Below are 26001 nucleotides of genomic sequence, written 5' to 3' on the forward strand. Positions count from 1 at the left end.
AGAAACTAAAACAATCACTTAAATCTATGATTTTGGTTTTGAATATTTCAGCAAAGTAGATTTATATATTATTCCTTCGCAATTAGTACTTGCATGGTTGGTTTGATTGAATTTAGTTAACGCATTCTTTTTTATGGTTTTAATTTTCTTTCCAGTTGCAGACCCCTAACGACTTCACACAGGCGTCCGTGTTCTGTTAGTGCTCTTTAGTGTTACCCTACTGTGTTGCAGGCGACTGTACCGAATATTTGGTGTTTGTGATATTGTGTTTAATACAGTTGTAAAGAATCGCGTATGCTCTTATCCAACCACAGTTGAGAGGACAGGGGATATCATTCAATCAATCCAATCAACACATCATGGATCTGTTCGAGAAAGGAAACGTCGTGTACATTATGCGAAGCGATGGTAAGTTGACAATTAATTTCATAATGGTTACAATTTGCCTTCCCTTTTTTCCATCAAGTGGATGCACCTACTGTTCACGTGTAACAACACATTCACACAGCGCCGGTTGAAGAAAACCATAGACTTTCTTTGCAGCAACCGCCAGCCAGTATCCAAAAATAAATCCCGTAGATTATGTTTTTCTTCGTGTTAGTCAAACCGGAGAAAACTGTAACTGCTACTCTGCAGTTGCATCCAGTTGCATTGCGCCACTTTCGCTCCACAACACTCTCGAGGAGGACAAATTTTATGCACTGGCGTTTTTCTCACGTGCATCATACCCACGCCACCGCAGATGTGGCTAGCAGTGAATGTGTGCGTGCCAACGACACAGCATAAACACACTCGCTATTCGTCATCGTAGGCATGCGATGCAATGTTGATGCTATGTGCTGGTAGCCCACAGGACATTTCACGATGGGTTTTCACGTCTATGTTTATGTGCTGTATGGACGTCACGAGTACGCGATTGACAAGCAGTTGTGCAGGGTAACATTTGTCTGCGATACGCTACAATCCGGCACAACAGTGAGGGTAACAATTAAAAATTTGTGCAAACTTTAGCTGGGCACCACAATCCACAATGGCAATCTAAACTCCATATTCGACGTTCAAATCGAAACAAACGTAGAAAGAAAAGTATCAGTCAGCAGCACAAATACATCATAAATAAGAATGTACTTTGATGTTGTGGCACGGTGGTACTTCGCTCATTTTTTCTTCTTATCGATGGATTTTGTCGCCTTGTGTTATTCGTTCACAGTATTTTCTATTCGTATAAAATTCATAGGGACAATACGGCGACGTGCCGTCATATATTATAATAAATAAAAAAGCTATAGTGCTGAAATGTCAAACGGTCCCTTGGTGCAAAGGATAGCGGCTCCGTTCTTCACACTACAGGACGGACTGTGTTCAAATTATCCGTCCAGAGCTTTCGTAATTTGAGATTTTTTTTTTCATTTTTGAATTCAACGGACCTGCCCTGACTGAGAATACACCCGCCGTGTGCCGGTCTTTTACACAACAATACTTGGGAAAATCATCCGAGTCGTTCCTCGGTAGCAATGATTTTATTTATCTAACAGTACAAAAAAGCCGGATCAGCGATTATAAGCCCGGCATGTCCATAAAGGCTGGTACGCTAAGATGAATTTTTTTTTTCGCCCTATCCCGGTAGCTAAGGTTTGAAGATGTTCGAGACGGAAATTTCTTTAAGTTCGAAAGAACGTATAAATTACATCCTGCAAGCTAGAATTGCCTAGACCTTCTGAGATTGTACTGTTAGAAGAATATGTAATTTTTCTGGAGAGAAAAAAAAAGATGGTGGAAAATAACACCATTCTTCGTCTGATATTATTTAAATTAAAGCAATACGGCCTGGCCGTCCCTTATGAATAAAAAAAAAAAATTATTTAAATTAATTTTTACGCGGAATATGTTCGTCATTTACATTATATTTATTCCAGATCCATATGGTTGAAGGCTTTAGATTGCATTGCTCTCATTTCTATGTTTGGCAAAGTTCGCACCTTTATGATAGTTTCATATAAAATAAATCCATTGCAGTTTATGTATGACTCGACCGCCTTGGATAATTAATGTGTGCGTGGGTGCTGTTAGCCGTGTGTGGTTTGCTGGCATCGCTTTTATTGAGCCGATTGGCGAGGCCCACCACCATGACTTGCGATCATCAATAGCAAACTTTCACTGTTCATCAAGCTGAGCCGCTAAGCGTCTTGATAAGAAGATATTGCAATAGTTGCTTCCTCAAAGTTGGTTCAAAACGACAAGTTTTCATGCAGCTAAAATATTTGTCCAATATGTCCCTCCGCACCCAAACCGGCCTGGTGCGAACGCGCGCATGCAACACGGCATGATGATCTGCCAGGAAATTCGTGGGGGAAGCTTACGGAGCAGATGCCCACGCGAAAAAAAAAGACACAGCCGCACACTCGATCTTGAATGGCCTCGCACACTGTGCCCAGGCAGAATTATTATGAGCCCGCCCCTGCATTTTAATGTACGGCAGAGACGCGGACTCACACACCGCACAACTGTTTCTCGCGGGCTCTGGTGGGTCGCGACCGAGATATCTATTTTAAGTTGCAACCAACACACACACACACATGCCGGTATATATGACGAACCTCTCCCGAGATTGGGAGAGGACGAATCGTTTTCGTGTTTTGGTTGTTTCGTACGTTGAATTATCGTACTATTTGTTGAGGGATGTCATTTTTTTTGACATCACAATCCGCGATCCTTACGATTTTTATTTATCCAGCTTCTAACGTATCTTTGTACCAGACCTATCGTTGCTGTATATGCTTTGTATATTGCGCAGATTCGCTTTTTTCCCCCGGTACTGGTAAGAAACAGGTGGTTTTCTTTCAGTGTACTATCGCTCGGTTCGCCACTTGATCGCCATTGGTGTAGCAGATTCGTACCGGGCGTACAGTAAATAGTGGCAACGGCCTGTCCACTGCCTGTCCTATCGATTATCGCCGGAGTGTTATCGGGATCCGTGCTGCGGAATATTCAAGATCTCTCTTCGCTAGTAGAGTGATCAACTGATCAGAAAGATTTGTCCGATGTTTACCTCACCGCGCCATGGTTAAGGCAGTGACGAACGTCGAATCAAATCAGAAGAAATGCGGGGCAAGTAGGGTGACGCGACGGTGCGATGCGTCGTCTCCTGGCTTTTCTCATTCCATTCCGTTTGTTCTTTGGGCTTTAAGGGTACGCTGTCTCTGAGTTCATTTCCTTTTTCGATAGAGCGTGCACAATTAGTCGCTATTTTTTTTTTTTATTCTTATTTCTCTTCCACTGTTACATTCTGCTTCTGTGGTGTGCTCCGGTGGGGATCCGGTGGCGCAACCTTCGCTTTGCGCGTCATTTCATTCACCCCCGTGTTCGTTCTGTACCGGCGTTTTGCGATCATGAGACGCTTTGCTGGACTTCCTCTTGCACCGTTTGTGTGCTTGTGGCCTGGTGTGTGTGTGTGTGTGTGTGTGTGTGTGTGTGTGTGTGTGTGTGTGTGTGTGTGTGTGTGTGTACGTTCATATTTCGTTGCTATCTTCGCTGGAAGATAGTGAGGAGGTTAGTGTGCGTGCGCGCACATTTTGCTTTGTCCGACGAACACACACACACATATGAGCATGTGCTCTAGTAAAGAGGCGTTGTGCGAGCAATACAGAACTGTAAAACAGAGAAGAGGAGAAAAAAAAACTCCCATCTCCACCCCATTGCAGCAATGGTTGAGCCAACCCCAAATAAAGCATCGCGAGCTGAGTCGTGCTGCGCTACCCTTACACACTTATGGCGTTTTTTTCTTCCCTTTGGCTTCTTGTTCCCTGCGCCAGCACTAGCCGTTAGCTGTCCATGACTCATCTGGACAACGCACACGGGGCCCATGGTGACGTAGTGCGAGAGCGGTACTCCGATCTTTTACGGAGGGCAGACCCGGCTTGATTACTCACCAACGAAAACGGATGGAACATTCACAACTGTGGGGAAAGCGTGCTAAACACGTTCGTACGTGCTGAAAAAGCGTTCACTCACTGATCGTGAAATGGATGGCGCGAGTAAATCATCTGCTTAAGAGCAACAGCGCCGGCGAGCCTAGGCTGCTATAGTGCGCATATGCGCTCCAAATGAACGTGCAAATGCTAAACACATGGTGTTGTTCTGCACTGTCGCCCCCAAGTTTGGCCCTTTTCTTCGTCGCGATCGTGCTGTGGTTGCATTGTGATTGATCATAAAAATAGTTGTTCTAAATCGGAAACGAGCATACCACCAAAAGTCATCGTATTATGGATTTATGGCTTTTCTTCGTGTTGGGGGTGACGGCAATAAATTATAAATTAATTAAAAATTATAACCCACAAAATTACAAGTAAACCCTTTTTTTTTAGAAACGTGACTGGAAAAAGGCATCAGTTATTCGTCAGTTTTATTTTTAAGCAAGTTATTCATGTGGAGGAATGTAAATTTCCCCATAAATGGCATCTTTGGGTGCAATTGGATGATCTCACTTATGCTGAGGGGTTCATTAAGCCAAATAGGCATACTATACAAAATAAACACGAGAGTTCCGTGAACCGGAAGCATTTTTGTTTGATCAAACATGACGACGACTCAGACGGCTCAGCTGGATTTTCATTCCTTATGCCACCAGCAAGAGGTATTTATCTTGCATTGGGTTAAACAATATACAAAAATTCATTTAAGATTGTATGAAGAACAAACAAATAAAAAGAAAAGTTTTTTTTAAACAAATTCTGCTTTTCTTCTTGGCTTAACGACCTTCCAAGGTCACGCAGGCCATCGAACTCTGGCTTATTAGGCATGCCGATACCACACGTAGTTGGATAGTCAGTTCCTCACTATGGGGGCAGGTCCGGATGGGATTTGAAGCTCGGTCTTGCCGTTTGAGGCCGGTGCCGCAGTCACCTACACCACCGTGGTCAGGTGTTGTTAAACAAATTAAATCAATCAAATTTTTATTGTCACGATACGGACTTCCGGTCAATGCAATATTCCTCTTCGTACTGTAACAACCTTTTAAAGCATGCCCGGCCGTATAATGATTTTACTAAACTTATTAATATCACGTACAGTGCTGGGTATTCAAAATCGGACACTTCGAATTCACCCGTTCTCTCTACATTTCAATGCATTTATTGGTTTCTTAGAATTTTAAAACATCACCAAAAGTGTACAGTGGGCTTCTTCACCGTGTAGAAGGGACTTCCCTTGATGATGATGTAATGGTGATGTGAAAAATGACAAAAGCTTTCATATCACATTGATTTACTAGGAATTTTCGTATGATATGAACAAATTAAGCGTAGATCAAGCTAGAACGCATCACTTCTTTCCGTAGCGACTTAGTGATTGGTAGAACAAGTTCGTTTCAACAATGTCGAAGCAAACAACTGTTGAAGTTAGAAAAATTGTAATTTCTAACATGTAAAAGGGTAGAAGTGTTAGAGGAATCATTGAAATCACCAATATTAGCAAATCTACAGTCCACGAAATGATGAAAAAATATAATAATGAGGGTAGAATTGCTAATAAAACACCAAACAACGAATCAAAACGCAAAATTAATGATAAAGACGGACGACACATTATTCGATAAATACGAAACAATCCCTTCCTGACCTATGTTGAATACAAAAAAACAACATCAGAAATATTCGTAATATTGATGTAGATTCTTCAACAGTTCGGCTTTATAAAGGAAAACAAAATTTGTTCGGAAGGGTTGCAATAAAAAAAAAAAACAATTACATCGGAGAAGAATAGAGTGCTTCGGATCGAGTTTGCAAAAAAGTGAATATGGACAAAGATATAGAATTTTGGCCGAAGGTAATCGGATCTAACACGGTTCAAACATACAGTACTGGACAAAATAATTCATATGCTTTAACTATTCTTTCTACAAGCTCAATATTTCCTTCAATGTAATAGTTACAACAATGATATTAGGCAATAATGTTGTAGAAGTGAAGTTATTAGAATTACGCACGACGTTTTAAATATATACTATTTTTCAGGAAAGGATGAGCAATGGGATTGACAAAATAAATCATACACCAGATTTATTAATCACAATATATGCTTATTTCAAATATCTCCTTTTATTTTTTAACCCTTAATATTTGGTATGACCACCCTTTGCCATCAGCACCGATCCGCTTTCAATCGACAAGGCATCCTTTCAACGAGACTCCGTAGATCATCAAAAACATCAAAATAGTCGTCTTTGTTGGAGATCGATGTTTTGCCCACTTTATCGTCCAAATAACGCCACAAATTCTTTATCGGATTTAAGTCGGGAGATTGGGGTGGCCATTCGAGCACCTTAATTCTGTTAGATTTAAAGAACGCAGTTGTTTTCTTGGCCTATGTTTCGGGTTGTTTTCTTGTTGAAAAATGTAATTTGTTTCTAGGCCAGTTTTCAATAGTGAAACCTCCAAATTTTCATTCAACTAGGTAATATATACATCTGCGGTCATAATCCTCTTGATATTCACATCTTGTTTTGCATGCTTATGAAAGGGCGCTTCGATGCCAAGCAACTTTTCAAACCACTCTCGTTGAGGCGCCGGCGTATGGTACGGCGATCGACATTCAGATTCATCGTTTCTTTAATTTCCCTGGAAAACAACTTAGGGTTTTGCTTCTCCAATCGAATAATTCCCGCATTATCTCGACGGGTCGTCACACGATGACGTCTTTGTCCAGATAAGTTGCGCACAATTCCAAAGGTTTCGTGTTTTTTCCAGATATGCTGCACAGGCTCAATAGAAATCGAATACTTTTCAGCAATTTTTCGGAAAGCAATTCATTTTTTGCGATCGCTTATTACCAGATTTCTCACATCGAGCGAAATTTGTTTTTGCTGACATTTTACACTTTTCATATGACGCAATATTTTGATCCACTAGCTTTCCAGTAAAAGAACTGTCAAATAAGCCACAGAGCCGCTAGTTTTACAGTGGTGCCAGAACGTTAGTTAATTATCAAGACATGAAAAAATGTTTTTTTAAGTGTATGATTTATTTTGTCCATGCGGTTGCAAAAACCAACTGTTGGCCAACTTCTTGTAAAGATAGAAAGCTATTTTTAATATTTTTCTCTGCAATACTTAAAACTTTAGTGAAAATACTATAATTCTTCCGCATAAATCATGGTTTTTATCTGGAAAATAAAGAAAATACTCCTCAAAGATCATTTTTAATTTGCGCGTACGATTTATTTTGTCCAGTACTGTATGTTTTCATGGTTTTTTGTATGTTACTATTGTTTTGTAGATTCTATTTACGGACGAGACAAAAATTAATCTCTACGGATCTGATGTTCGGCGCTACGTGTGAAAAAAAAAACTGATGAAGAATTTAATGGTAAATTTACCATTACAACAGTAAACACGGCAGATTTTGAGCCAAGTGTTGAACAATTGGGTATTGCAGATGATTATATGTTTCTATCAGGACAATGATCCGAAGCATAAGGCATGAGCAACACGAATGTGGTTGTTGTACAACTGGCCCATCAGTGTTAGCAATTCCTCCACCAGACCTAAATATAATCGAGCATGTTTGGTAAAAACTAAAAAATGTTGCAAAACGCAGACTTTTCAATTTGAAAAGTTTGGTGAAAATAGTAAACGAAGAATGGCATAAAATCTATTTATATTTTTATTTGAAATTGGCCCAAAGTATGCCGAAAAGATTGCAGGCTGCAATAGATGCTCATGGAAAAGCTACTAAATATAATTATAGCTGTTTTCAAATACATTTTAAAGGTGTCTGACTTTGAATGCGGTATGAAGACTTTTCTCATTTGAACTGCATCATTTCGTAAAAAATACCTTTTTTCAATTCTTTTTTCACATCACCGTGTAGAAGGGAAGTAGAAGAAGCAACCTGCACACTTTTGATGATGTTTTACAATTCTAAGAAACCAATAAATGCATTGAAATGCAGGGAGAATGGCTGAATTCGATGTGTCCGATTTTGAATGCACAGCACTGTAGTTGGATAGTTAGTCCTCATTACGGCGAAACGGTTCAGGCGGAAGGAGGGCGCTCTAATAATGCTTTACGGGCTAGGTCGTCTGGTGTCATTCTCATGACATGACTAGCCCCATTCCTGATTCGCTTGCCTAGCGAATCGAGTTCGAAGCACAATGGTGGTGCGATCACCGTACAGCTCATAGCTCAGGCTCATATGTTGTATAAAAGCCGAGATTCATCCGTCGCGAAGATTGCTTTGACTAGAGAAGTTTCCTAAGGTTGGCCTGAGGTGTGACCGGTTGGCAACCGCAGCACAGCAGAGTCACTAATTTCAGTTGACGCCTCGTTACAATCTTTCACTCGAGGTTTTGTGCTGCCTCTGTTGCCTATCGAAGATGGTTCCCAAAGTCCAACTCCGAAGCTTTCTAGATTAAAGATCGATAAGCTCATCTCCCCAAACCCTTGGTGGTAGCAAAGCGACCTGACATTTTCGCATCCAACAATCACCTGACGTTGTCATTTTGGACCAGCCTACAGGCGAGGTAAACTTTGCTAGGATTTAAAATAAGTTCACTTTGCCGAATTGTTTCTATTCTGTCTTTGCTCTTAAAAGCGACTTTTGGCGATATTAGGGTGTGTTGGTGCTGATCCGCTATCCTCTCCCGCATGATGAAGTTCTGATCATTAGTGTAGCCATTATCCTTTTTGAAAACCTCGCTACCTTACGATTTTCAACACATTTAAGGAGTAAAAAAGTTATTTTGGTTTGATTTTCGAATGCTTTAATTATTTTTCATTCGATCATAGCAGCTGTCCATGTGGATTTAGATTACGATCACTACGAAAAAATGGCTGTCTTTGCATAATGGCAGGGTTTTATGGGTGAGCTTTTGTTTCGTATTTTTGCTGCTTAAGTTGCCTACGTTTCTGTCTTTAGCTTTGTTTTATTAAAGCTTTCCATTTTTGGTTTTGTTGTTGCTGTTTCCACCTTGCGCACCGAGATCTGTCTTCTTTCGTTTCGTGTGAGGTGCGCATATTTATTTCTTTTTTTTTCTGTTGCTCTTTTGAATGTTTTAGAATTTTTACATGTCTATGCAACCATCCAGCAAGTCGCGCACCAAGACAACAAGACAAAATTATTCGAAAGTTCATTCTACAAGGCGCTCGTTTTTTATTTTGTTGTTTTCCTTTATCCTACCCATGCTTTCGGGCGATGTCTATGGAATGTGCACATACGGTAAAGAGGAAAAATCAAAGAAACACATGAAGGCACACACACACACCTCAGCAAAAAAAAAGAAAAGAAAAAAAAACATCGTTTTCCACGTGCAATGTAGGACGCTACTCGCTGACCAAGTTTCCACCGAAGAGAACTCACCAGATGTTTGAAGGCTCAGTGGTCGAACAGTGGTTGCTTCCCTTTTCTTTCCTATCGCTGTATGTTTCTTGCGAGTGCTCGCTTTATCATCTTGTAATGGGAAGAAAATTGCCGATGCGACGAAAAGATATGAACTTATCGATGAATGGATTAGGTTTTCCCCCCTTTGTTTCTTGTTTATGTGATAGATTAGTTTTTTTCTCGTTTGCTCTTTCTCTCTCTCTCTCTCTCTCTCTCTCTCTCTCTCTCTCACACACTTGTTTCCTTAATCGGCTTGCATTTCTTTTTTTTTGTTTTCCCCGACACTACGAATGCAGTGTGGTAGAACGGATTGCCTACTCGTTAGCTGTTTATAACACCATTTTCGTTTTCCAACCAGCAGCTTTCTTGCACTGGAAACATATGATAAGAAAAAAAAATGGAATAAAAAGCAATCATTTACCAGGTATCGGAAAACTAACCGACGTGTGTTTTTTTGGAATGTGAATACCATCAATACCGTGCCTTGATTATGGAGAGCAGAAAAAGCTTTAAAATTTGTCTGTATTTTTTTCACACAGTAAATATTGTCAACTGCGTTGTAGTGAATAGGTGAAATTTTAATGAGATATTAGAGATATTATACGCTATAGAAGTTGTGCAACATGAACTGTACATTGTTACTTAAACATTTACAAATAGTCACCTGTGAATGACTCAAGATACGAGTTTATTATCTTGCATTTAGCTTGTTGTAAAATGACACCTGCAATCGATTCACCAGAAATAACAAAGCTTACGCTTGTTGTGGATAATAGTTCCTACTTTACCCCAAATAAACAAAAAAAAATATGAAAAAAGCGCCATAGAAAGTTTTCCCATTAGCTTACCAATGTATTGACATGACTCAATTTTCCATTATGTAAAATAATGGTGAGTTTGTGGGGGGGGGGGGGGGGGGGGGATTGCTTCAGTATGAATTGTTGAAATTTGGCATTAAAAGGAAATTCAATCAGTTGACAGTGGTCGTTTCTGATTGCAATGTAAATAAAACTAGTAAAATTAATTTAAAAAACAAAAACGAAAGGGTTCGTTGCGTATTACTGCCCAAGTCTTTCTATTTACAAACGCAGTCCAACCAGAATAGAGATAGTCGATTGTTGTATCGACGGTGCACATTGCACGCAGTAAAATCAGGATGTAAAATTAGTATATATTTATTTGTTGAATGGCGTGTCACCGTGCGGGAGAAATGTGAGATCTTTGATGCACGATGACATTATTATTTATTACATTTTATTCGAAATCATTGGGTGATTTCGAAATTTACATCCTCATAAAACGAAGTCAATAAAAATAAGCCATTTATCTAGCGTCTACCGATGGGCGGTAAAGTTAGTTTATTTCGCATCACAATCTTATTTGATTGTGATTGGACAGTGTGCGTACCGAGATTGTTATAAAATTGATTGCTTTTATTGTACCCGGTTAACCCTTTCTGTCGCACCTTCCTTGAAGGTGATGTCATACAGGGGAAAAAGGGGTCCTTGTGTTAGTGGATCAATCCAAAAAAGGAAGTTGAAAATATGTACACCTTTAAAATATTCTTCACACATGGGAGGGGGGGGGGGAGGGGAAGAAGTATCTCGAGGAAACGCTTTCCGCCGTTTGATCGGCTCCCTATGGTCTTCCTACTTGCCGGACTAGTTACCATGATTGGGCATTTGGCTGGCGCACGTATCGGTGACCGTGACCCTGTATGTGTATGTGCAATGACGAAGCAAATTGCATACGTCCGCGCGCGACATTGGTTGCTGTTTTGGTGTGTGCGTTCCCCTGCATAGGGCTGCACTTTGCAATGCAGTAGTTGTGTGAAGCCTTGCTAAGTATTAACACAAGGAGCAAAACGGGTGGGTCACTCTATGGTAATGTGTACAGTTTGATCACGAACGCGTATACGTGTATTTGTTCGCTTTTGAAGGACAAACAGGATACGAGTTTTTTTTTTTTGTTATTTTCAAACTTTATGCACTTTTCCTAACAGCTATTCCGTCGTTATTTAAAAGAAAGCAACCGGCAACCATAAACGATAATTGTATTCCTCACGCTGTGTTGCACTTCTCCAACAATACGGGCTTACTGCACGTGTGCTGCTGCTCTTTTTAGTGTGCCTGATTGTTGTTTGTGTGAGTGGAAATAGCGACTATTTTCCTGCACTTTTTGTTGTTGTTGTTGCTGTCCAATACCCTACCGTGTGGATTCCCTTTAAGGCGCCTGCAACACCAAGAGCCGCCTTCGTTCGCATTCTGCTTTGGCAATATTGTCGCGGCAGTCCAAAAATAGTCCTCTCACGGTCTTTGCGCAACTGCAGAAACCGCCCGTGAGGGGAGAAGAAAGAGAAACGAGCAAACGCGCAAGGTCGCCGTCAGACGATACGAACAAAAACAAAAGCCTAATTGGCTTTTGGTTTTGTTTTTGATTGGGAAAAGAAATTCACAATTGGTGCGTTTAGTTTTTCAATAGTTGAAGAAGCATACACTTTTTGGTTAAATTGTATGCAAAGTATTTTTTTGAATTTTATAGCCTCTCAGTGTGACGTTTTTGAAGTTAAAGTGGACTACAGGAGCATCGTTTAAAAAATCGATTCGGTTTAAAACGAATGTTCGCACCCTCGAAATGTTCCGGACATCAGAATATAGGTTGTGTTGGGCTCAATTCTTTTCAATTGTTGGCCCTCCTAGTACAGCAATACCGTGGAAGGTAACTCCCACTATCGTCCTTGCGGATCCTGTGAATCAATGCAATAAAATAATTTCCTGCCTCGACTTTTTCGCTTGACGACTTTTTGTTATCCACGTAGTTGAATAGTCACTGCAATCGCTGCAATTTCTTAGCAAATCATTATATAGTTCGTCATTCAATTTAAATTTCTTAGGCCCATCCTCCTCAGGGCTGATCGGACACAGACAGTCCATGTTACGAACTTCCCGTGGTACGAATTCCCGTTGTTGTTTATTAACACTAGAACTACCGCGATTTTTGCGTGTACAACTCTGCTGCGAGCAGTCTCCAGGTCATTCAAAAAAATAGTTTTTTTTTTTATGATCTGACAAACATTCCCATATTTTTTTAAGCTCGTATACTTGGTTTAATGCACATTTGATTGGTTTTTTCTTATACCACCATTGAAAAACCACCAAACAGAACAAATCAATAGTTTATCCTGTTGTGTTGCAATCTAGAAAATTCAGATTGTTTACAGCAAAACGATCAAAGCATCAGCCTTGTTTCTTATAGTACTGTAAAATGATATTTTATTTCTCATATATTATATATATAATCTTTTAGTTATATAGTAAGGAATACTACTGTGTCCGGAAAGTAAGTTGACATTGGATGTCAAATTTCGCGAGCGCCAAAAGAAGCTCCTTGTTTTTATTTTTCTTTTGTCAATATGTATGTTTTTGACAGTTCTGCCACGTTTCAAGTGACAACATTAAACCGGCTAGCAATGACGATTTGTTATTCGGACCTGCGCCAAGTGTTTTTGTCCATATTGACCAGGTTCAAGTTTGTGGAGCAGTAAAATAAACGCTGCGGAAACATTGCGGATGTTACAAAAAGCCTTTCGGGGAAAAATCTGTGTCGAACAAAAATGTGTACAAAAATTTTGTGGTCCACAACCGTCGGTTGACGTTACGAGACCTTTCGGAACCTCCATTCGGCGAAAGCGGCCGGATTTGTGGAAAAACAACAGCTGGTTTTTGTACCACGATAATGCGCCCTCTCATACGGCGCCATCATTTTGAGGGAGTTTTTCGCAACAACTGGCACTCATATTGTTCCACAACCGGCCGTATTCGCCAGATTTGGCACCAGCCGACTTCTGGCGGTTCAGCAAGCTAAAACGGTCACTTCGGGGACACCGTTTTGATACTATCGAGGAGATGGAAGCCGCAGGGACGGCGGAACGAACGGAACATCCCAGCATCCGCGTTTTCCACCTGCTTCTAGGAATGGGAGAAGAGGTGACGTCTGTTGGTTATGTATAATCATCTTTTTGTGAGTAATTTGCATTGAAACGCGCTGTTCATCGTACCATAAACGCACCAGTCAAAATGACTGGTTAAGATAGAATTGCCCATGACTTAATTTATTATCAATATTAGATTAGACTTTCAATTTTAATTCGAAGAAACAAAACATTCTAAAGAAGTGAACATGCTATTGAATGGAAATGTATGGTAAAATGGCTGGTACGGTAGTTCTAGTGTTAATTACCATTCAAAATACAGTGTTTCTCAGGTCATAGAATAAGTGTGTCCATGTTTAAAACAATGTGCTAAACGCAGAGGTAGATTGTTTGGATTGTTTATTTTTTCAAAATTGTTAATTGTATTAACCATTAAAACATTTATTGACAATGACCGTAGAAACACTATGAAATGCTGAAAAAATAATTTTAAAAGCTAGCGCCGTATAAAAAACTCATCATTAGCAATTAAAAAAAGGATATTTATTTTACAATTAATTATGACGGTCCAGCGCCGTATTGTCAAAAAAGGTTATTGTTATTAAATTGGTGTTATTTTAAGGCCTCACTCTTGTTTGATTATGCTTTTCTTATTATATAAAATAGAATCGATTTCATAATTCAACGAATGAAATGGTCTTATTCTAATGTAAAGTACTCTAATGTAAGAATTCTAATGTAAAACACTGTATATACACTAAGGTTTTTTTTTTAAGTTCAATAAGTAAATGCCTCTACATTTGGAGCGGCGGGCTCGGTGGTTTTCATATGGCATTTTTCTTGGAGTTTCGTTTTAAGCAAGTCATTTGTGTTTGCGTTATAAATGAATTTACTCAACTAGGTATAGCTGGGTGGTATAGGCGACAGCGGCGCCGGTCTTCAAACGGCAGGACCGGGGTTCAAATCCCAAGCGCGGACCGAACCCGTAATGAGGACTGAATATCCAATCTTTTATTAGTGTTCATTTTTGAATTTTATGTAATGAAGGATTAATGATGAAGCAGCCGATTATCCATGTAATCTATTTTTTTACGTTAGAGATGTTGTATCACACTATTACATTCGTATTTGGCGTGTTGGACACACAAGAACAGTTGGTTACATGTTTGTGTCTCCATTTTCGATACATTAATATACAACGTTGATTGGTATAGAAAACGAACGTGAGCGTTTTTGTGTGTTTCAGAGAGACAACGTAAAAGAACGAAAGAGAGAGAAGAAATACAGTCAAATTTTTTACAGGGTTTTACAGTCAAATTTTTTCAAACGTTATCGTTTTTTTTTCTGTAAAGGATTTTTCCAACATACAATAGATATTTCTTTTCCGTGGATATAATTTTCCGTTTTTGTATGGTCATCAGGTAAGTTGAATATCGTGTCAAACTGAACGGATTATCCACATTTTTGGGAAAATGAAAAAAGGAAATTATATACGGTGGAGAAATATTCATAAACATTAGTAAAAATTTTAAATAAAACAAAGAAAAACTGAGGATTTTTTTAAATGGTCTAGAAAAACCCAACAATAACAAACGTTGACATGGTGGAAAGTTGCGTTTGTGTGGTGAAACACTTACGACGGGTTTTCCATGCCCCAACCAACAGCTAAACAAAATTAAATATATGGACCCGATGACGGGTTGCAGCCCGGAAAGGAAATAATTTGGCTTTTGTGGTAAAAGTGTAATGTTGCCATGCTGGTAGGCAGAAAACGCTCGTAGAAACGTTGCGCTCTGAATTATTGATCAAATATTGGGAACCGAGGGGCGAAGGCGCATACGCTTCCAGGCTGAAGCGTTTGAAATGAATGGTGCAGATAACCATAACGGCGGCAGTATGAAATTAGAGCAAAACTCTTACTTACTAATCCGGTGCCGAAACCATTTTGCGATCTCAGCCTACCCGCAGATGTCCTTCCCTTTGGTCACGGCCGAGTCGCCGTTACAATTACAGTTACATTTTAGTGAAGGATAACTTAACGGAAATGCATGGAAATTAAAAGTGTTTTATTTAACTAAAAAGAAGCTTGAAATATTTATTTGATTTTAAAGTGGTACGGCTCCAAGCAAAATTTCAGCACTTACAAAAGAAGATTTTTTTTTGTTTTTGTTGTAGAATGTTTGTTACAATTATTTATTTACTATTTTGACTTAAAATTAAATTATTTATGCGTTTTAGGAATAAAATCCATCGACACAAAAACGTGTTTTGTGTTACTCTCTGTGTGGTGCTTGTTGGGCGCAGATTTGAACAGTGAAGTAGATCCACCGCCTTGTTACACGGAAAAAAGAAGCGAAATTCAAACGCTATGAATATAAGGAAATAAAAACAATGATTAAGTAATGGTGAAGAGGACAAATGGAACAGCAGGAACATTGTGCAGTTATCCGCGCTTCGAGTCACACAAATATTATCATCAAGTACAACTCCATACACAGTCACACAAACCAACAGAGCAAGAAGTAACAAGGGATTCTTTGAACGTTTGCGACCTTCTCCCCATACCTCAACCGCTCCTTTTTATGGTCATATTGTTTGGTCCCATAAACGTCAACACGCAGAGAGAGGTCCTTAACATCGGCACGGTTGTCCCTTTTTCATGCATATGTTCTCGCTATTGCTACGCTTTAACATGGAGAAGAAAAAGAGAGGCCAAGTATGGCAGTTGTGACCCCTTGCCCCCCCCCCTCCCCCTCCCATTCTTCTCCTGTTCACTTGGGAGGAGGGGGGAGCGTGCGATCAGCTGCCCAAATAAGTATTCACGGTTGACTGGCGCAAAACCTTCCGCCATTATAAAAGGGTGGTTGTGATGTGTCCTCCCTACCCACGAACACATGGAAATTGTTCTGGTCGGGTGGAGGCGTCCTTCAGGACACAAATGTTCACAACTTGCACCCGAAACAGTCGACATCGTCCGTTGGTAGACATTGGACGGAACGTGCATTAGGTCGCCCTAGCGGGAAAGCTGTGACTGTTACTGTTCACAATTAAAGAAGCAAACCCCAATCAATGTAACAACCAATTGCGTTTGGTCATACTAGCCAACCGTGCACATAGCAAGGTGATCAGTGTACGAGAAATTTACAGTCCGACAAGAAACGCTCACATACATACGCCTGCACGTTACATCTTGTATAAAAAAGGCGTGAATCAATTGCCAAAAGACGTCCATATTTTGTGCAGTGACAGAGAAAGATTGGAACCACCTCTCCCCCCCCCCCCCCCCACTAACAGCATCGATGATCGCGGATCACTGCACATTGGTGTCATTGGGTCATTTCATCTTCCATTTGCCGTAAAACAACCGCACATATCCGATGATCGGTGGAGAGATATAAAGTATTACATCGGTAGTCGGATCGAAATACGCGCGTCGTAGTTTGTTGTTGTTGTTGAAAGGAAGGTTGGAAGAAAATCGGTAAAAGTGAGACAGCGAGAGCGTGAGACCCCGGAAAGAGTGTCCGCAAGTACCACGCACCCTGGATGGTTTGCCAAAGCTACTAACACAATTGGTATCATAGTCGATGATTGGCATCAGTTACGAAGAGAACACTCGATGTGGTGGACATCGTTGGCTAATCAAATCCTTGACCTAACATGCGCGGTGCCGGCTGTGTGTTTTATTGTGCTTTGAGAAAACATTGAGACAGCTCGCTATTAAGAGAGTTATCCCAGCTTGGACTTAGTGTTGTGGGTGGTATAAGTTTTGCCTGCTCTTGTGTAAAGTTATTTTGAAGGAAGTGCCATGCTGTGGTTTAAGAAGCGACTCAGCACTTTATTCGGGGGTGGTAAACGATCAGCAAAGCGTGCTGAAGATCAAGACAACCCAGGCCCAGATGACAGTGGACGATCCATTCCCATTGACGGTGCAAGCGGCTCATCGTCAGCTCCTGCAACAGGTTGCAGCACTAGCACGATGGCCATCGATACTAACAGCAACCCGAGCTGTGCTACCAACACCTCCGATGCAGCTGCCAAACCATCATCAAGGCTCCAATTGAAAACTCAGCAGCAAAAGAAAAGTGACCGTAGCAGCAATGCTGTTCGCTGTGCTCACTGTTCCCGCGGGAAGCAATGTAATTCTGTCACCATTATTTCCTGTTCCTTCAATAACTATCCCGTTTACGGTTTACTTTCGGACGTTTGACTAAGTGCACAAATTTTATTATTTTTTCCCGTTTCTTTTTTCTTTCTCTATTTTATGCAGGCCGAATCCATACGGCAATCGTGTCACGGTTCCACGAAGCCACACGCTCGGTTACGGTCGAATGGTACGAAAGGGGCGAATCGAAGGGCAAAGAGATCGAGATCGACATGCTGCTCGAGCTGAACGAAAAACTTCAGCATCAGCTGGAACCGTTGCGAGAAGAAATTCCCGAGACGCAAAAGAGTACGCCCGCGCCTGCCAACCTAGCACGCGTAAGTATTATGGATCGCCGTCTGTCTTTTCCGTCGTAGAGAATGTAGCGGATGACACCCCTGGGGTTAGAGATACCAAAAATGAAAAGCAAATGTATATTGTATGTTGTCTAGATTTTTTTTTTTGTGAATTTCTCCTTTTCCTGTGGCGAAACATCTCAGGATCCTTGTGTGGATCAAGATTTCTGTTTTACTATTCTGCGGATTACCGTACACACAATTGTGTTACGAAAAAATCAAATGCCATTTATCGACTGAAAAATACAAACAAAATGTAAAAATTATTACGCGCCTGGTTTGTTGTGTTACACCTACCGACTAGGGTACACTCTTGAAAAGCCCGCTCCATCCACACTCCGACATTTTTTTCTGCCTTCTACCATTTTTTTCGTTTATTTCTAGAGGCTGTGCCCGGTAGATCCGATTATACTAATACTATACACATGGGCAATCGGCAGTCAATAGTAATTGGAACGCGCGCGCGCGCCTAGACGCAGCAGCGCAGGACCGATAAAAAAGGAGGAAGAGTATGCTGAATTCGAACCAGCATCTCCCAGAGATACAGAGGAGGACGAGAGGCTATCAATGAGTACCCTAGTCTGTAACCCAAGGCTATACTAGTGCGAATGTTATTTGTGGTTTTGTAAAACCGAAAGAGAAGTATGAAGGACTCCAGCCCTTCAGAGCGAGACAGCTAGGGAGAACGGCGACATTAGGTGATACTATTTTTAGCTCGTTAGATTTGGGTTGTGTTTGCGTGTGCGTGCGGCCCGGTGGTATAGGCGACAGCGGCGCCAGTCTCCAAACGGCAGGACCGGGGTTCAAATCCCATCCGGACCGTCCCCCTGTAGTGAGGTCTGATTAACCAACTATACGTGGTGTCGGCAGTCAAGTAAGCCATTTCGATGGCCGGCATGACCTCAGAGGTCGTTAAGCCAAGAAGAAGAAGAAGAAGAGCATATGCCCTACGGTGTTGCGGGGGTTGGGAATGCATTGGTATCGGTCATTCACACACATCAAGCTGGTACCTTAGATATGAACCGAGCTACGCATCGAATGGTTAGGACTAATGTGCTTCTAATGGTGTAGCTTCCCTCTGTGTTAAGAAATTAAAGTTTCGTTTTTTTTCTCTCTTGCCCGACTCTGTTTGTGCAAATAGTGCCACTGGTAAGGGTCGTGTCATTTGACGTGTTCTCGCACGGAAATCTTGCGCGGAGCGTTACAGGCGCTGTGCTCATCATGCGCGTTGGACTTTGTGATATATTTAAATATTATTATTTTAGTAACAGATGTCATTTTATGCTATGATGCAGTTCTTAGGGTTATCCATCGATTTAAAAAAAAGGTGTGGTAGGACAAAAACGTTATTCAGAGAATTTTTTTATATAAAAGTAAGCATAAAATATGTTTAGTTCCAATGATTGATTGCACAATACAAAATCACTACAAAAGATATTATCTGTTTAACGTCATTTAAATTATCAAGCTTATCAATTCACAGCCTGAGCGAACAACGAGTAGAAGATAAAATTAATCCATGTTTTTTGTTCAGTCATCATTTTGTTTTCACTATTTATTTATTATTAACTATGACGGCACGTTGCCGTATTGTCATTTTATTTTCAATAGTCTAGTTTTTTTCTTCGTTGTCAAAACAAGCTACTCATAACGTGGCTGATCCGGTCCGCTTTCGGTAGTTAAGGTAGCACACTTCCCTGCCGAGCTTGACTCGGTTAGAAGCCCCATCGCCGCCACTATGCCGGGGTGGTATGAGATGAGAATTGGCATTTAGATTACGCAAACACAAGCGTACTTTTTTTTGCTGGAAGAACTAGGTATCTAAGCTACATGCTTTTTTTTGTTGTTCCATTTCCCTTAACACTATGATGCGAGTTTTTTTTTCCAACACAAAACAAACTACCGAAAAACGGTTGCATCCATGGTAACACACTGGATTGGGGGGGAAGCGAACGCTAGATCGAGGTTGGTGTACGCCCTGAAAGAGAGAAGCTCCAGTGAAACTTCGAATACGGTCGCGAGTGCACGTATTTATTTATTTTTCTTGTTGGTGAAATCGACTTTATGATCTACGATTCTGTTTTTTTTTTGTATCCGGTCGATTTAAGAAGTTCTACTGAACCTTGTGAATGGATGTACGCTTTCTTAAGTGGCAAAAGCATATTTAACGTTAGCTTTTTCTTTGCGCTTTTTCGGTGCTCGCTGTGTGTGACGCAAGGGCAATCTATTCTACACAACAGTGGGGTTCGATAGGTGTATCTTAGCATGTTTCCGATATACTTTGAAATCAACTTCCATGATCCTGATCAACCGTTGACCGCCCGTGTGGCGCCACAGCGTGTACCAAGAGTCAAACGGAAGGACATAAATAATAACGATCGTAACGGAGGAATGGTTGGCGCCAAACAGGCGCACGAGCAGCGGGATAATGTGGAGCAACAGATCGAGAAGGTACCCTGGCAAACATCAACTGTCTGCTTGTACACAAGCAACATAACTTAGGATTAGTATGCGCTTTATAATTGTAATTGTGATTGTAAACTTTATTTTGTCCACCATTGGTTTAAAAAAAAAGAATCTTAAATCTAAATTATAAACTAAGGAGCAGGAATAGATAGGTGAGAAGGAGAAAAACAAAAAAAGAGGAAAGTAAAAAGGGAAGATCGACTTCATGAAGAAGGATGGAAGCAATGCAGGGAGGCCTGGGCATGAGTGCGTCGCAGTACAAGCAGGATAAAGAGGGAGCTAATGGCTGATCATGGCCAAAGATTTTCGAAAATGAGAAGCGTGTGAACGCTTTTTGCAATCTTTCGAACCTGAGGCTGGATGAGGTAGATGAGGGCGACCACACTATTCTTGAAAACTCAAGTATCGGTCTCACTAGACCGCAATACAGAGCCCTAAAGCATATAAGACCATAGGCCTTGCTTATTACTTTGTCATGATGCAAAGCAAAGCAAAGCCTTTCGTCGAGCCACACTCCTAAGTCTTTGATAGATGATACCTTCGTGAGAGGGACATGATTAAATGTATAAGTGAAACAAATAGGACGATTAGACCGGGAGAAAGAAATAGCATTACATTTGGGTAGGGATAACGAAATACGGTTGACTGAACACCAATTAAATAGGTTGTTAAGATGATGTTGGAGGAGCAAAAAAACAGAGGAGGAAGAAATGGGAAGGAACAGCTTGAGATCGTCCGCGTACATGAGAAAACAATCCGCAGGTAGCGGGAACAGATATATCGTTGACAAAAAGGATAAATAGTAAAGAACTTAAGACACTACTTTGGGGCACACCGGAAAGACAAGGGAAAGGCGTTGAAGTCGTAGCTCTATGCTCGACAGAACAGGAACGATCACTGAGATCCTACGATCTGAATCAGGACAGAAGAGGATTAACGAACCCGAGTTTATGTAATTTTGCCACTTACGTCACGTACTTAGATTTTTCTATCGATTACGGACAATAAGTTTCTTTCGATAAATACAACATCTTGTTGACTATGCAGAAGTAGCTAATGTAACTAGCATGAACTTTTTTTTTATGTTTCCATCTTGCTATAATAATCTAAATCACTGTGAGACCCCTTTGGATCCAAATGAGATTGTATGCTCAAACACAATTTCACTATATGTTCGGTTGGCCAATTACCAAATGCACAGGAAAAAAAAAAAAAAAACATTTCGATCTTTCAATACCGTTCAAACTTGGTATCTTGTGCTTCTTGGCTGAGCGACCTCTAAGTTTACGTCGGCCATCTTATGTGGGTTACTAAAACTTACTGGTCCCACGTAATTGAATAGTCAGTCCTCACTAAGGGGGAACGCTCCGGATGGAATTCGAACCCCGGTCCTGTCGTGTGAAGACCGGCACCTTTGTCGTCCTGCTAGCAACATGAGCGCCGTCATCTTATCTTTGTTTCATGTTCAAACAACTAACTATATCTTTTTCTCTCCCTCTCTCTCTCTTTCTCTCTTTCTCCCTCTCTTTTTGTCATTTATGCATTCTCACGCAAACTATCTCACATATTTTTGTTTCAAATATCGCTCGTTTTAATACGTTAAACATATTTTTAACATTATGTTGTTCGACCCTTTTATTATGCCTTTAACATCGTACATTTTTGTGTTCGTATGTACGTGTGTGGGTGTGTTTTTTTCATTTCTTTTTTTTTTCTTTGGTTTATAATGTATTTTACATACAACCTCATCACAACTAATCTTAACCTTAATTTAAACAACCGTACCCATCCTGCTGATAGCGTTCGAGTTCCATCGAAGACGAAGAGGATTCCCAGCCAGAACAAACGGTAGGCGGCTAGTCATCACACAAATCACATTCTCTTCATCACAGCAAGAACCTTCTCCTTTGCATCGAAATCCTTCCACTTCCGGCAATTTATTTACATCACTCACACTCTTCCGGGCAGTAGTAGCGATCTCTGTATATCACACGGTTTTCCACCTGCGCACCACCGACTGTTACTGCTTCAATGTCGTTTTGTTTGTCACTTAGTTCCGTCTTTTTTTTTTCATTTCGCGCTTCTGTTGTTAGAGATAAGCGTTTATTTTCTTTAATTTTCTATTCACTTGGGTTCAACAATTTTTAAGAGAAAGCGTAAAATGTTCTCTCAAAATTGCTATCTTGGCAGAACGCCATGGTCGTATTGCTTAGAAATGAAATCTTCGAAAAAATAAATAAATAAATTAAAGTAATGTAATGGTAAAAATGAATTGGGAAAAGGGACGTGTAGTACAAGACATCCCTTTGCCCAGTATTCCGAAAGTGTCACAAGGAGCTGGGGGTAAAGCTAGATTGTATTTATTATGTATCGCTTCCTTAGGATGAACCAAAACTAACCCAAACCGAATCTATGCGAAATCTTAGCGTTATGGTTGGCAGAGAAGGTTATTTTTAATTTTAGTTTCTTCTGTTTTATCACTTGAAAGCTTTCCTAGTGCTGGTGTTGTCAAAATTATTATGGCCCAAGTTGGAAAAAAAGTTCCATTATTCGATTATCTCACTTGCGGGCCGTAAGTTTGACATACCTGTTCTTGTGTTTGCTCTAGTACGCGCTGGTCTTGTTTGTTTATTATTTTATTGTTTGCTATGGATTTATTAGATATTTTATGTTTATTTATGTCTTGTATGAAATTCATTATTTGAGCTACAGACACCAATACATGTAGTACACAAGATTTCTTCCTTTTTGTCTTTGGAACACTTAAACACGACACTATGGCATGGTGTGCAATGTCACCGTTTGATGTGTTTTTACTATACATTTTAAAACTTTTATTTTTGTATCTTATGCATTTATACATTGTTATTGCAATTTTGTAATCTAATGTTTCTGTTTTCTTTTCATCGCTCCTGCTCGAATACTACGAATGCATCGGAACACGTTCTGCTGACTGTGTATGGAAACTTTGCATCTCGTGTGCCGCAAAAAAAAACAACCATCAATCAAACTGCTCATTCAAAACTTGCATCGGAACGGATGCGTACACTAAACAACAAACAATCAACCGGTGTTCAATCAAACTGTACACAAATACAACAACTGGATCGTAAACGATACAGAACAAAACGCAAGCTGTAATTCGATCCCAAAACTTGGTGGCGCAACGTGCAGAATCGGCCAAAGCGGGACAACCGGTAGCAGCTTCGGAACTCAATCGACTCACCATGGTAGGCGGTCAGCTGAACCGCCTGGAACCGTCCAGTGCCGGCCGCACAGTCAATGGTAAATACGCCTGTTAGTTTTCCGCATATTCTTTTTTTTCAGCTTAATAATCTGCTAGTTCATGCCGGATCTAATAGCTTACTAAATAGCTGATAGATAACTACTTACTCCCCGCCAAATGAGAAAATCCGAAGTAAGAAAATTGTTAAAAAACGTTCTACATGAAGACTGATTTGTTTCCTTATATCAGAGCTTGATCGGCTTTTATTTATGATTCGTTGTAGCTTTTGCTGCTGATGCTAACGAAACTAACTAGAAATTCTAGAAGCATGTTGCTGTTGATGTCGATTTTGCATTTCCGGATCCCATATTCGGCCGCATCATCATTAAATCCATATATTTTACACGAATAAGAGATAACAGATAACTCTAAAAAATCTGCAAACTAAAAAGACAGACAAATGAATCAGTCCGTTTTTTACGAGAAACAAATAAAAAGCGATGAAAATGCAGAAGAACAATCTCCAAACCGTTCAAAATGTTTCACAGAACATTCCGTTACATTTTTGTGTGAGACCTGTTGATTAGGTCTTGCGGATTACCCAGGAGGCTGGATTCTATGATCGGACCAAAACAAAATCACATAAACGCATATCACATATGGTGTTTATGTATCTCCATCACGAGTGATATGAAAGGGTTTCGAACCAATTTGCTTTTAAGGTTTTTGCTATTGAACAAATCAAAAGTTGATTATTCACATGAAGCCGATGGCTTTATGTTCCTATCTGGGACTGATACCACATAGTTGGGAATATATCCATGCGCCACTATTGACCCGTCCAACGGACCGGACTACCCCAATGTTACTTGTACGCTTGTTCTTGTAATCATATCAACATTTTGTATAAACATCACCATCCTCTTAATTGTGTATAGCAAATTTTATTTTTTTCTTATTGAGTATGACGGCATGTCGCTATATTGTCCTGTATAGCAAATTTTGATTTTGTTAAAAAATCGCTGCGTCTAGAAAAAAAAACCTTTGAAAAACTGTACTATATATGAAAATTTTGCAACATTAAACATCCAACGTTTTTTTTATTATAGTAGCTGATTGATGTTATTATAGTAGCTGGTTGATAATTGATTATAGCAGCTGGTCGATGTTGATTATAGTTAATGGTTGATGTTGAAGTAAAGAGGAAAAGCAGTAAACTATAAACATTTTTTTTTGTGAACTACTTAAAAATTCTCAGAAATAATTTTTTAAATGGATCCAATCATGGATTCGTGTTCCCAAAATCTTAAAGTTTCCTGCGAAATACAAATCCGTAAAAAAATGCTGTCCACCCATGTCCTTCAAATTTTGTGTGGAAACCAGATTTTACTCAGTTCAGGCTTGTGAATCGTGGAATGATCCATGTGGAAACATACTATGAACCTATTTAAAGCTCGTTGTGGTCGATAATTATTCTGTCTAGTATTTGGATGGCATCCTTTGATTTCAGCATCCTTGAAATCAACGCCAGAGGAAGCTCTTCTTGAAAGGGAATAATTTCCCTTAATCATCAGAGTACCGCCAGTTGCTGCGCATTTTAAAATCAGGTTCTTCCTGGGTGTCCTTCCATTATTGTTGTCAATGATTCTGACCATCAAGGACTTCATATTGATCCGATTCAGGTTATGACGTTTTGTAATGGTACTTTTTATAAGGCTGTTGTGTCGCTTAAATTTTATTACATTAAAGAATTTGCTGCTCATATTTTATGCCAGCTGGACAATGCAATCCTGCCCGAATTTGGGATGCTGATCTTCACTAATATTCAAAAATGAGCTTATATTGCACTGTATTTTTGCTTTGTTTTCCACAAAAAAGATATATGGCCGCAATTATTGTTATTTTTCAAGACCTGCAAGCCTTTGCTTAATAATTGAAAGCCATTCTGACCGATTTTACCCGTAAAAAAGCCTGCATATTTTTAATTTTTATATTTGCTTAAGATGCTACACTTGGCCTGTTGCTACTTAATGAGCGATAAGTAATGTTTTTTCGCGATTTTTTAAAGTAAAACTTAATCTCGAACGAAATGCTAATTAACTTCAATTGAATCCAACCCAAAGCCAAAATTTTGAAATGAAAAAGAACAGTATGTATTCTTAGCAAGGAGGTTTTTTTTTTTATTTCGCACCCTTTTTCATAAATTTATCGGCTTTAATGTGAATGGTTCGTAAAAATGTCGACGTCGGATAGTCAGTCCTCATTGCGATGGAAACGTCCGAAAGGGAATTTAAACGACTGAGATTAAAATCTCATCCAAACTTTTCCACCGCAGTGAGGATTGACTACCGGGTTACGTATTGTTTTTTTTTTTAATTTATTTCATAGAGACCTTTGGGTTGGGTTTTTAAGATCTCATCCGGCTCTTTCAGATATATGGGTACATGCTGGGTTACAAATTATTGCAGAATTGGCTCAGTTATAAACTATGACTATTGCCGATATGG

At 40.0% G+C, this 26001-nt stretch overlaps 1 protein-coding gene across 1 annotated transcript in view; it reads left to right on the plus strand.

The window, feature by feature from the left end:
- Positions 1–289: 289 nt before the first annotated feature.
- The window catches only part of LOC126562094 (kinesin-like protein Klp10A), a 51421-nt gene continuing 25709 nt past the window's right edge, over positions 290–26001 (plus strand). Inside the window, exons 1-4 of the mRNA XM_050218515.1 lie at positions 290–408; positions 17573–17784; positions 22069–22116; positions 23391–23553. Coding sequence (XP_050074472.1) covers positions 360–408; positions 17573–17784; positions 22069–22116; positions 23391–23553 — 472 coding nt within the window. The 5' untranslated portion in view covers positions 290–359. The remainder of the gene's footprint in view (positions 409–17572; positions 17785–22068; positions 22117–23390; positions 23554–26001) is intronic.

Source organism: Anopheles maculipalpis, chromosome X, assembly GCF_943734695.1.
Source record: "Anopheles maculipalpis chromosome X, idAnoMacuDA_375_x, whole genome shotgun sequence".
Lineage (NCBI taxonomy): Eukaryota > Metazoa > Arthropoda > Insecta > Diptera > Culicidae > Anopheles > Anopheles maculipalpis.